Source organism: Mauremys mutica, chromosome 5, assembly GCF_020497125.1.
Source record: "Mauremys mutica isolate MM-2020 ecotype Southern chromosome 5, ASM2049712v1, whole genome shotgun sequence".
Classification (NCBI taxonomy): Eukaryota; Metazoa; Chordata; order Testudines; family Geoemydidae; genus Mauremys; species Mauremys mutica.
This window is the reverse complement of record NC_059076.1, coordinates 136,696,374-136,709,696: the sequence shown is the minus strand read 5'-3', so window position 1 is coordinate 136,709,696 and position 13,323 is coordinate 136,696,374. Positions and strand designations below refer to the sequence as shown.

Here is a 13,323-nt window from a genome sequence, read left to right as displayed (position 1 = left end):
AAATCTATCTTACCCCTCAATTTTTCAGAGAAGTGATTTATGAAGAGTTGGGATAAAGGGATACAATTTGTGGGTGTATGTGTATATATACATATGTATAGCTAGTCCAGTCTCCTGTGCTGAGGCAGGACTAAGTAAACACGTGATAGGTGCCCAACCTATTTTTAAAAACCTCCAGTGATGGGGATTCCACAACCTCTTTTGGAAGACTATTCCAGAATTTAATTACCCTTAGAGTTAGTTCTTTCAATCTCCATGGCTGAGATGACGCCCGTTATATCTTGTCCTGCCTTCAGTGGACATGGAGAACAATTGATCACTGCCGTCTTTATAACAGCCTTTAATGTAGATGAAGGCTGTTATCAGGTCCCCCCTCAGTCATCTTTTCTCAAGGCTAACATGCCCAGTTCTTTTTAACCTTTCCTCATAATTGAGGTTTTCTAAACCTTTTATAAGTTTTGTTGCTCTCTTCTGGATTCCCTTCAATTTGACCACATATTCTTAAAATATGGCACCCAGAATTGAACTAAGTACTCAACTGAGGCTTTATCGCTGCTGAGTAGAGTGGACAGTTACTTCCCATGTCATACATATGACACTTCTGTTAATACAGCCCAGAATATTAGCCTATTTTTTTTGTTTTGTGTTTTTGCAACTTTGTAGTATTGTTGACTTGTATTCAGTTTGTGATCCACTATAATGCTCTGATTCTTTTCAGCAGTACTACCACCTAGCCAGTTATTCCCCATTTTGTAGTTGTGCATTTGATTTTTCTTTCCTAAGTGAAGTACTTTGCACTTGCCTTTGGAGAACTGGCCTGACGTCAACAAGATGAAGTTCAATAATTTGTCGAGGTTGTTTTGAATTCTAACCTTGCCCTTCAAGGTGCTAGTAACTCCCCTCAGCTTGGTATCATCCTTCACATTTTATAAGCATACTCTCCACTCCATTATACATCATTTAATGAATATATTGAATAGTACCAGACCCAGGACTGATCTCCTGCGGGACCCCACTAGATGAAACCTATTTGTTTGACAGTGAACCATTGATAACTGCTCTTTGAGTACAGTCTTTCAACCAGCTGTACACCCACCCGTATTTTCCTAGGTTGCTTATGAGAAAGTCATATGGGACTGTGTCAAAAGCTTTATTCAAATCAATATATATCATGTCTACTTCTTTCTCCTCTCCACCTTCCCCCCCCCCCCCCCCGGCCAGTAATCCTGTCAAAGAAGGATATTAGGTTGGTTTGGCATGATTTGTTCTTGACAGATCCATACACTATTACTTGTAACCCAGTATGGGTTTACAAATTGTTAAATAATTTGTTCCATATCTTTCCAATATCCAAGTTAGTCTGACTTGTCTGTAATTCCTTGCATCCCTTTTGTTCCCCTTTTTAAAGATAAGTACCGTTTGCCCTTCTGCAGTTCTTTGGACCTCACCCATCCTCCATGCATTCTCAAAGAGAATTGCTAATGGTTCTGAGATTATTTTAGCTAGTTCCTTAAGTACCTGAGGATGAATTCATCAGGCCCTGTCGACTTGAATGCATCTAACTTATCTAAATAGTCTTTTAACTATTCTTTCCCTATTTTGGCTTGTTCCCTTGTTAATATTAATTGTTGAGTATCTAGTCACCATTAACTTTTTTTAGTGAAGATGGAAACAAAATAGATATTAGGTAATAAGGTAATAATTGGAGATATACCAATCTCCTAGAACTGGAAGGGACCTTGAAAGGTCATTGAGTCCAGCCCCTGCCTTCACTAGCAGGACCAATTTTTTCCCCAGATCCCTAAGTGGCCCTCTCAAGGATTGAACTCACAACCCTGGGTTTAGCAGGCCAATGCTCACACCACTGAGCTATCTCTCCCCCCAAGCATTAAACCCCTCAGACTCCGTAATGTCACTGTTACTAGCTGTCCTTCCCCTTAAGTAGAGCACCTAGACTTTCCTTCATCTTTTTTTTTGTTCTCCTTTATTTATAGAACCCTTTCTTATTGCCTTATACATCCGGTGCCATTTTGCACTGTATCCTTTCTGATTTTGTCCCTCATGCTAGTGTTATTCTTTTGTACTCCTCCTTAGTAATTTCTGTTTCTCCACTTTTAGGATTCCTTTATTTAATTTCAGGTAATTAAAGAGCTCCTGATATTGGCCTCTTATTGTTCTTTCTGTCTTTCCTTTGTGTCTGAATAGTTGGCAGTTGTGGATTTAATATTGTCCCTTTGAGAAACTGACAGCTCTTCTGAACTTCCTTTTTCCCATGGGACCTTACCTCTTACCCGTTCTCTGAATTGGTTAAAGCTTGCTTTTTTGATGTTCATTGTCCTTATTCTGTTGCATACTCCTTCCTTTCCTTAGAACCACAAAATCTATTGTTTCATGATGGCTTTCACCCAAATTGCCTTCCACCTTCAGATTTGCAACCAATTCCTCTGTGATGGTCAGAATCAAGTCTAAAATGGATGTCCCTCTGATTACTTCCTCCACTTTCTGAAACAAAAACTTGTCCCCCTATACTTTCCAAGAACTTATTGGGCATCATCTTCCTACATTTGTCACTCAACCGCAGTGCACTTCATTGGTATCCACCTTGGTTTCTTCCTTTTGGCCTTTTAGCCGTTTGTGTGAAAAGAGAAAGGAAGGCAAAGGAGAATTCTAACACAATGAACACGGGATATTGACATATGGAAGGGAAGAAGGTGGACATCAGGACAGTCACATGGGTGCTAAAGTTGAAGGCAAGCCAGGCTCTTATGCTGTTTAATCTGATATTTCCTCATATGTTGAAGGTGAGATTCAGAGTCAAATGCAGTGCAATTACAATAGTACAAGTATATGTGCTGACCTCAGTAGTGCCCAAGGAAGAAATTGATGAATTTTATAATGACCTACAGAAAGATATACAAGTAGTTTTAAAGACGATATATGTTGGGGTGGTGGAAGATGTTAATGCAGAAGTATGATTAGATGGGATATTGGCCTGGAGACATAGGCATATTTGGGTGCTGGGAAGAAAATTAAAAAGGAGAGATGCTACTAAATTTCTGCCCGAGTTACAACCTGGTGATAAGAAATATGCTATTTCAGCACAGTTCAGAGAAAGTGGACTTGGATATCATTTGATAGGCAAATGAAGAACCTGGTAAACCTGATACTTGTGAATTGCAAATAGAAATTGTGGTGGTGGTTGTGCAGATGATTTGTAGCTGTTATTGGATCAGCTTCATATGTAGATTTGATTTTTTTATCTTGCTCATTTATTAATTCTGCCCACCCAGCACACTCTCACACACTCTCTCTCTCTCTCTTCCCCCCCTCCCCAAAGAAAAACAAAACAAAAAATGAAAAAAAAAAGGTTCTCCTATCTTGTCTCTTAATCCCCATCTTAGATCTTGGACTTAATGTGGAGGGTTGCATCATAAGGGAACAAATACCTTTGATAACTCTAAGAATCTTTGGCATTTCTAATGTAATCTAGCATTGGGATATTGGGGCAGGACCCTCATGGCCCTTTATGCCAGCTCTCTGGAATTGGGTGGGGACCTGGCTCAACTTTGGAGTCCTCCTTATGTGGAAGTTGGGGAGAACAGCAATGAATATTGTATGAAAAAAATAATGCAATATGAATCCTGAGGCTTTAATCTTGGGAAAATCAGTACATTCACAATGCTCATGCACGTGGGAATGACAGTGTGACTTGTGCTATGTGACCACACAATGTTTTACTGTGTGTAGTAATACAGAATGTTACAGGCATCTCTGGTTATGAAAAGCGCAGTTCTTTAATATTGCAAGTGTAGAATGATCTAGTAATGAAAGACCGTACTGTGAATGCTCAAGGGAAGTGTTAAAATTCCCCATCATAATGTTAATTTTGGAATCTGACTTCACTGTGGTGAAATTCTCAGACTTACTACCAGATCAGCATAGATTTCTTTGCTTACAATTCCTTTTTTGAAAAAATAAAGATATTAATGTTGTTTGTTTTTAAATCAGAGGTATAGGGGAAACTCACTTTGTTCCGCTCCCGTAACAACTGTTGCTAGATGGAATGTTATCTTCTGTCAAGCAGAGTTCTTGCTCATTATGGTGTCAAGTTCCCATAATCATTTTCTAGTACCTGTGATTTCCATTAACTATTTATCTTACCAACTAGTATCTATATGATAGCATATACATAAATGCATTCTGAGAACTATAGCTGGAGTGCTAGAAAGCTATAGTTGAGATTACTTAGTGGTTCCTATTCTAAATCCTGTGTGCTCAGTCACTTAAAACATTCCAAAGCTTTTACCCTTTTAGTTGATATTTTCTAGGTTTGATCTCAGCCCAATGATGAATTTTTAATTTTTGTAATGTTTAAGTAAAAATAGTTCATCACTTTTTAAGTAGGAGAACGAGGAGTGAAGTAGAATATGTTTTCTGCCATTAGTTATGCATGGATGTATATAGACAAGATGCTGCATGTGTATCCAAAGCTGTAGGAGGGGCTACGGTTATAGTTGTATACACAATCTTAATTTTGTCACTTTCTGACTTTTGAGTACTTAATTGTGCAACTTCAGTGTTTTTCTTATATATTTCAAAGTAAAGTTTATATATGCTACAGGGGCAGATGTATGGACAGACAAATCATAGGGAAGAAACAAAGTGATTTAAAATACTTTTTGCAACTAGTGTCCCTGACATAATTTTTACCCTTAACGCACTTAACACTGCCTTCACCAAACAAAGATCCTCCACTAGAGAAGTAGATCGCATCATGCAATGGGCTACCCAAATACCCTGAAAGAACCTGCTTCAATATAGGGAAGAAAACCTCTGACGGCCCCTAGTTGTCACCTGTCATCCCCCACTGGAACTCATACAGAATATCACCAAACAATTACAACCCACAGTTGATAGGGACAATATCCTGAAATAAATTTTTCCTGAGCTCCCTCTTCTGGCTTTCAAACAACCCTCCACCCTCGCCAAACTCCTCATCAGAAGCAAGCTCCCCACAGACCATGACACACCAACTCAAAGTGGCATCAGACACTGCCATAACAGATGCAGAACCATATCTCCGCTGTTACGATGATCAGTATTCCCCATAACAAATTTTTCAAGATCCCAGGATCCTACACATGCCTATCACAACATGTGGTGTACCTCATCCAGTGCATTGAATGCCCCCAACAACTGTGGGGGTGAAACAAGACAATCACTATGCTCTTGAACACACTCTCAGAAAATTGATAAAAGTCAAAAGCAGCCTATTGCCTGTGGGCAAACACTTTTTGCAAAGCAGTCACATATGTGACCCACTGTTCCTCATCATCAAAGGAGGCCTGCACAACACCTAAAAATGAGCCTGGGAGCTTAAATCCATAACACTGCTAAACTGTAAAAATCATGGACTCAACAGAGATACTGGATGTATGACTTATTGTGCGTAGTCCATTGGTTCGATGATGATGTTTTCACACTATCTCTTTTTGTGGATTTTGGAGTGACTCTGAAGTCCAGAGTGTGATGTGCATGTTCGTGAGCAGATTGGGCAGACAATCATTGGTGAATGTCTTGGTAGCTATAGCAGTAATATGACGCTTTTCTCTTGCTGCTGCTAATCGATTATTTCTGTCCCCTTCAAAGGCTTGAAAAGCTCTGAGTGTGTAGCCAGACTGATCTATTTAACGCAGCCTTCTCAAGATCATTCGATTTATTGCATCAAAGCATATGCCGTTCTTGATGCTGTCCTTGTAGTGTTGTCTGGGGTGGCCTTGATTCTGGTGTCCTTGTGCCAGTTCTCCATAGAAAATTTTTCTGGGGAGTCAATGTTCAGGCATCCTAATGACATGTCCAACTAAGTGTAGTTGGGCTTTTATCAGCATGGCCTCGATGCTTGTGGCATTTGACTTTTGGAGAACCTACAGGTTCGTAATTCTGTCCTGCCAGCGGATCCCCATAATGGTGTGGAGAGATCGCATATGGAAGGCTTCTAGCTGTTTGATATGCCATTTGTATTGTGTCCAGGTCTCACAGCTGTAGAGGAGAGATGTGAGCACAAAAGAATTATGAAGTTATTTTTTGTTGTTGAGAGGGTTATGTTGTGGGATTTCAGGACTTTGTTACCTAAATTTCCTAATAACTGAGACGCTTTCTGTATCCTGTTCATGATCTCTTTGCCAAGAGATCTGTGTGGGAGATGTAGCTGCCAAGATAGGTAAAACTGTCAACTTTCTTTAGTTGGAGTCCACTAATGGATATGCTAGGGGATATGGCAGAGAGCGGTGAAGATGATTGGTGCAACACCAGAGTTTTTTTTGCCAGGCTGATTGTGAGGCCAAACAATTTTGATGCTTCAGCGAAGTGATCTACGATGCACTGGAGATCTCACTCTGTGTGTGCTAGGAGGCCCCAATCATCTGCAAAGATTGCTTCTCTTATTAGTAGTTCTGTTACTTTTGCTTTAAGCCTTGTAAGATTGAAGACTGAGCCATCGTTTCTGTATCTGACGTATATACCTCTATTGAGCCCATCTGGAGCATGGTTGAGAACTTGGGTGAAGAAGAGTTGAATAGTACAGGGGCAAGGACACAGCCTTGTTTGACTCCATTTGAATGGGAAAGGAGTCAGTGAGATCTCCATTAAAAAGTACCTAACCTTGCATCCACTCATGAAATAAACGAATGATCTTTGCAAGTTTTGGTGGGCAACCAAGTTTGCTGAGGATTATCCATAATCCTTCTGTATGGACTGTATCAAATGCTTTTGTTAGATTGATGAAAACACTGAACAGATTTGTTTTGTTCGATACACTTTTCTTGTATTTGCCTGATACTGAAAGTCCATGTCTTTGGTGCTACGACCAGCTCTGAATCCACACTGAATCTCAGGTAGATTCGCTTCCGAGACAGATGAAATCAGTTGGTTCAGGAGGACATGAGCAAAGATTTTGCCAAAGACAGATATGAGAGAGATCCCATGCTAGTTATCACATACCATTATGCTGCCTTTATTTTTAAATATAGGAATAATTGTGGCATCTTTGAAGTCTTGTGGCATTTCTTCACTGTCCCAGATGTCAGTAAGGATCTTCTAGAGTGTATTCCATCTCTGCCCGAGGACTTCTCTGAGCTCATCAAACTGATTGCCTTTTCTATTTCTTCAGGTGAGGGTGGTGAGTCAATATGGTGCTGAATAGGCTTTTGAGGTATCTGATTAATAAGCACTTTTTTCAGTTGAGAATGGACTGTTCAGTAATAGGTTGAACATTTCAGCCAATCTCTGTTCCATGCCCTGTTTGTTTTTGATGACTCTCCTGCCATCAGCCATCATGAGTGAACCTGTGCCCACCTTTGAACGTCCATAGACTAGCTTCAAGGAATCAAAGAACTTTTTGTTTCATTTGTTTCTGCATACATTTGAGTGTCTTCTGCTACCTTCTCCCACCATTTATCTTGTATCAAGCATAGTTGTCTTTGTTCCTTGCTTTGCAGATGTTTAAATCTCTCTCTCTCTCTCTCTGAGGTGGACTGAATATAATTTTGCCATATTTGGAAAGCCTCATTTTTTTTTTCTTTCAAGAGTAGAATCATAGAATGGGAGGGGACCTGTAGTCCAGTCCCCTGCACTCGTGGCAGGGCTAGTTATCTAGACCATTCCTGACAGATGTTTGTCTAATCTGCTCTTAAAAATCTCCAATGATGGAGATTCCACAACCTCCCTAGGCAATTTATTCCAGTGCTTAACCATCCTGACAGGACATTTTTCCTAATGTCCAGCCTAAGTCTCCCTTGCTGTAACCTCAGAGGTTAAGAAAAACAATTTTTCTTCCTCCTCCTTGTAACAGCCTTTTACTTGTTTGAAAACTGTTACCATGTCCCTTCTGTCTTCTCTTTTCCAGACTAAACAAACCCAATTTTTTTCAATCTTCCCTCATAGGTCATGTTTTCTAGACCTTTAATCATTTTTGATGCTCTTCTTTGGACTCTCTCCAGTTTGTCCATATCCTTCCTGAAGTGTGGTGCCCAGAACTGGACACAATACTCCAGCTGAGCCCTAATTAGAGTGGTGTAGAGTGGAAGAATTACTTCTCATGTCTTGCTTACAACACTCCTGTTAGTATTGTGATTTTCACCAAACCAGTCACAGTGACCCCTTTTCTTCCATCCAATGACTTATTACAACAATCTGTATCCCACTAACCCACCTTTGTCCTATGACTGTAGAAGTACTAATTGCTCACTTCATCTTAGAAGTTTTCCCTGCAACATGTGTTTACCTCACGGGTAGTCAGTAGGTGGACTGCAAGCCAAATCTGGGCTGTCAGATGCTTTTGAATGGCCCCTGACATATTTTTATTTATTTATTTATTTAATTATCATTATTGTTTTTTATTATTTTTTCTGGAGTCTGGACCTTGACTACAGCTTGACCAAGAAATTTGGACCTTAACAAAAAATAAAATTGACGACCCATGTTTTATTCTTTTTGTTAAATAATCTGACCTGAAGAAGAGCTCTGTGTAGCTCAAAAACTTGTCTTTCACAAACAGAAATTGGTTTAATCAAAGATGTTGTTTTATCCACCTTGTGTCTCGTGCTTTTTAAAACCTTCGACCACAACCTGCTGCATTTGCAACTTTGAGAGTCCTATAATTTATTAATTTCAGAGATTGGTAATATTCTACATCTGCTTCTGTATATCATTTGATATATATCATTAACTTTAACATATTACAAACAACTGAGCAGTATCCAATTGTAACATCAGAGATTTCAGTTGCTGTAAAGCTTATCCGCAGCAAAAGTTTCAAGTTCTGCAGAAGGTACATAGACTTTGTACAATACTTACCTTAGCTGGTGCATCCTGATCCAGAACAGATGTCCGGAGAACTGTAACTTATTTCTTAAAAACTGAATATGATGGTGTTTTCAACTTTGTGTGTTATCTCATAAGCACAATTTAGTAACTTCAACAGTTTTTAATTCTGCAGAAGTGCCAGTAAAAAATGTTCTCCAGACGTGTTGTGAATACTGCAGACTTAAAAATTGTAGTCATGCTGCTTTGACAGTAGCCAAAATAATTCCTTGACTCCTTGATTATACAGAATTGCTGTTCTTAATTGTATAGTGTTTGGTTATGATTACTATATTCTTTAATCATATTTGGGAAAGTGTAAATCCTCAAATTACCTTGGAAGAATTCTTATTTAGTCTGCTCTAGGGCTGCTTCCACATAATTTCTCCCTTCTTCCCTCATCACTTGTTAGATGAGTGTGGTTCTAGTATTAGTGAGTGTCTGTGCCTAGCTTTTACTATTTAGATTTAATCTAAACTGTCACCATAACAATTAGAGTGCTGTTGCCATTCATGGTATCACATGCACAAGAATAAGACCAGTCAAAGTTAATAGTCCAGAGGGAGCTCTGCCACTTCATACTGTAGCTGCTCATACGTTTGTTCTTTTGCAGGAATCGATAGCAGATACAATGAAGGCTGTAGGGAGCTGGCCAACTACCTTCTCTTTGGTTTGTATAACCAGAATAACAACGACTTTGAGAAAACTGGGTTTCCTGAAGAAGTTCTTGATGGTGAGTAATATGTTAATCATTGTATTTGCACGCTTGCTTGTCAATGTCTAGGACCCTACAAAATTCACAGCTATGAAAAAGGAGCCATGGACTGTGAAATCTGGTCTCCCCCTGTGTGTTTTACTCCATAGTATACAGAATTCAAGGGGGAGACCAGCCTTTCTCAAACTGGAGGTCCTGGCCCAAAAGAGTTGCGGAGGGGCGGGCCACAGGGTTATTTTAGGGGGGTGTATGCAGTATTGCCACCCTTACTTCTGCGCTGCTGCCTTCATAGCTGGGCGGCCGGAGTGCAGTGGCTGTTGGCCGGGCGCCCAGGTCTGAAGGCAGCGCCCCGCCAGCAGCAGCGCAGAAGTAAGGGTTGGCAATACCATACCATGCCATCCTTACTTCTGCACTGCTGCTGGCGGCAGCTCTGCCTTCAGAGCTGGACTTCCAGCCAGCAGCTGCCGCTCTGGAGCTGCCCAGCTCTCAAGGCAGTGCCACCGCTCCCACCATACAATAACCTTGCTATCCCCTCCCCTGCCCAACTCCTTTTTGGGTCAGGAACTCTACAATTACAACACCATGCCATTTCAGATTTAAATAGCTGATATCATGAAATTTACAATTTTTAAAATCCCATGACTGTGGAATTGACCAAAATGGACTGAGTTTAATAGGGCCCTATCAATGTCCATTTCTTGAAAAATGAGGTACATAGTTACCCTTGGAGTTTTATGTACAGTTTAAAAAAATTAATGATAATTCCTGTGGGTGTATATTGGTAAACCAATATAAACTCTAATCATATACAAATTATAGAGTTAATGGAATTGAAAGGGTATTGACTGAACTGGGTACCAAAATTAACATGAAATCTCAGGTGCTTACGTTTTTAAAATATTCTTTGGACTAATATGTTGGGTTGAGAGGAGGAGGTGAAGCAAATAAAAGTAAGGAATTCTTCTGTGAAGTATCTAACTTCTACACTTAGGCCATAAGGTGGCTTTGCATATTGGCAACCTGTTTTCATATCAAGAGATAAAAAAAATCTTTTATGCTGAAAAGGTACATCAGTTTTCTGTCCCCCATTTTTCTTTTTGAGTGATCTCTATAATGCAGTATGACCCTTCAAGAGTAATTTCATACTAGAACAAATATGTCTGTTTATACAATATTATGTAAAGTGCTCAACATTATGACATATTTTTTCAAAGCACGTGGTGAGACAAGCCTGCAGATAAGAGGTTAGAATAGTCATAATTGTGTTGCTGAGAAAGAAAGTAATATGCTTTTGGGTGTTGTGTGTGGTTTTTTTTTTCCTTCCAAAAATGTGTAGCTGTATTAAGTGAAAGTGGGATTGATCTAGTAACATTTTCCATCATGTATTTGTTATGCTTTGCAGATATTTTTGATTTGAGTGCTTGTAGGAAAAAATTTCCTGTTCAATTCCTTAGATTTCTGTGTAGATACAATTTAGATTTCTAGTTAAGTTTGTAGCTATGAAGTTAATGTAGTAATCTCTTGTTTTGGTTATTGCAGATGTAATCATATTAATAAAACCTGATAGTGTCCATCTGTACTGTAACCCTGTGAACTACAGTTATCTTTTGCCATATGTGGCATACTGGAGAAACTTGCACTTCCATTGCCTGACTGAAAATGAGGTAAGTGAAGGCAGAATAAGTACACTGAGAACTGCATGTATGTAACATTTCACTAGTGACTGAGACTCAAAGGTTTACATTTACATTTTTTGCAAAGTTGTCTCTTTGATAAACTGCAGCTGCCTTTTGACCCTAATGAGAAGCACTACATTTTTGTTTATATTCTTATGTTAAGTTACACAGAAATAATATATTACTGAACACTGTGCTGTTTTAGAGGAACAAATCAAACAAAGCTGAGGAATAGGGTTTTTTTTCCTGGTTCTTCCTCCCTTGACAGTGCCATTGATTTGACAGAAATTGGTGGTCATGTCACAAGAAAAGAATATTTGTGGCATAAGCAAAATATAGAGTCTGAATTAAGTACCACAGTGAACACTGAAATACCCAAGAGTAGCTTTTAAATTACTAAAGTTCTTTTTATATTAGTCCAAGTACTTACAAGTGCAAGTAATTTAGAAGAGGAGTGGAAATATAAATCAGAATCTGTGAAAAGCTTGGTTTAGTTTAACCATTTAAAGAAAATATATTTTGTTTGTTTCAAGAGACTACGCCTTCCCTACTTAAGTAAATGACAGTTTTTCCACTAACTTTAATAGGAACAGCTTTGGGCCATGTCTTGTGATCATAATAAATTAAGCGTCACTTTAAGCACTATCCATTTCAAATTCTGGTAGATTTAGCAAGAAATTGATTTATCTTAAATTTCCACTCCTTCACTTGGATCCTTTGTATCTCCATGAAGTGTTGGTTCATATGCACTAGTGTGCTGGACAGCCTGGTACTTAACTGCTGAGACTGTCCCCTGGAACTGACCTGGACTGAGCTACTTTCAACTGTGAACATGTGCCGTAATACCTGGCAATATATATCAACAGCCTCCCCATGGACGCTTGTTGTGGAGCCTATCATGTGCTGATCTAGGTACTCAGAATAGTTGGCATGTCCCCCACTCCCACCCCGCAAACATATCCAACGGAAAGGGAAGATCTTGGCCCACATTGGGTCCAGAGTCTCTTTGCCCTGACAAAGATCGCTCTTATCCCCCTCTCCTAAATTATTGTGCTGAAATCCCCTGGTGGAAAGAGGATTGACATGTGGGGCTGGGAGCAGATTGGGGAAGAATGAATGGGAAGTGGTGGGCATCAGCTTCTAGCTGCTGCCCTTTGTGAAGTTTCTAGGAGAAGGGAAGAGAAGCTTTTTATCCCCTGCGTAGGCTATTTCCTCTCCTCCCCTGTACCTGCATGAAAGTGTGTGTAAAGGGTGGGAGGTGCAGTGGGTGGGTTATCTGTCTAGAGGATGGATCAGTAGAGCTTGTGGAAAGGACAAACAGAAGGACAGGAACAAGAGGATAGAGGGAAAAGGAAGATTTGAAAGAGAAACTTTTGTGGAGGAAGCACTAATTGAAATGTTACGTTGATAGTCTCATTACTAAAGTCGCCATAAATTTAACCTTTTTTTTCTCTTCTGTAGCTTTTGAGGTGACTCAACTATATTTTTAACTAAAAAAATGTTATTCTCATTGATCACAACCTAACTGATCTCTGTCACGGAAGTCTGATGTGACTACTGATACTATCAGCTGCTTTCTTTTTCCAGGGCTACAGGGGAGCAAATGGGCATAGTGGGAACTGCAAAATTATCAATCTAACAACTTGGGCTGCAGTTTCATTCCAGAGGGCTGTAGTTTGTCAAAGAGGAATTCCAGTCTGACGGAACTGGGGAAGCCCAGGAGATTTAGCTGTTTGCCTCAACTGCAAGAGGTGGCTGGATAGTGTGGGGTAAGAGGAATTTGGGGTAGAGGAGTATGGGTAAAGGGGGAGGCACAGAAGCTGGCTGTGGAGCAGAGCTGGAGAACAGGTTGAGTAGTGGAGGTTCTCAATACTTGCAGTTGGTGGAGAGAAGCAGGGCCACTGTATGTCCTGTCTTCACTCCCCAACCCCTACTTAATACATGTATTTAGATTTATAACAAAAGAAATATAAAAGCTATGAGGTATATTTTGTATACTACTCTAGCAGTGTTTGATAGAAACTTTAGAATAGAAACATCCAACTAAAATAAGCAGCTTGCTCACAAGCCAAA

General features: G+C 39.7%; 1 protein-coding gene across 4 annotated transcripts in view; it reads left to right on the top strand.

Annotated features, from left to right (window-relative positions):
- The window catches only part of DNAAF9 (dynein axonemal assembly factor 9), a 127,419-nt gene that overhangs the window by 22,723 nt on the left and 91,373 nt on the right, over positions 1-13,323 (top strand). For all 4 annotated transcript variants that reach the window (XM_045018739.1, XM_045018736.1, XM_045018735.1 and 1 more), the window contains exons 3-4: positions 9,473-9,592; positions 11,114-11,238. In XM_045018739.1, coding sequence (XP_044874674.1) covers positions 9,473-9,592; positions 11,114-11,238 — 245 coding nt within the window. The remainder of the gene's footprint in view (positions 1-9,472; positions 9,593-11,113; positions 11,239-13,323) is intronic.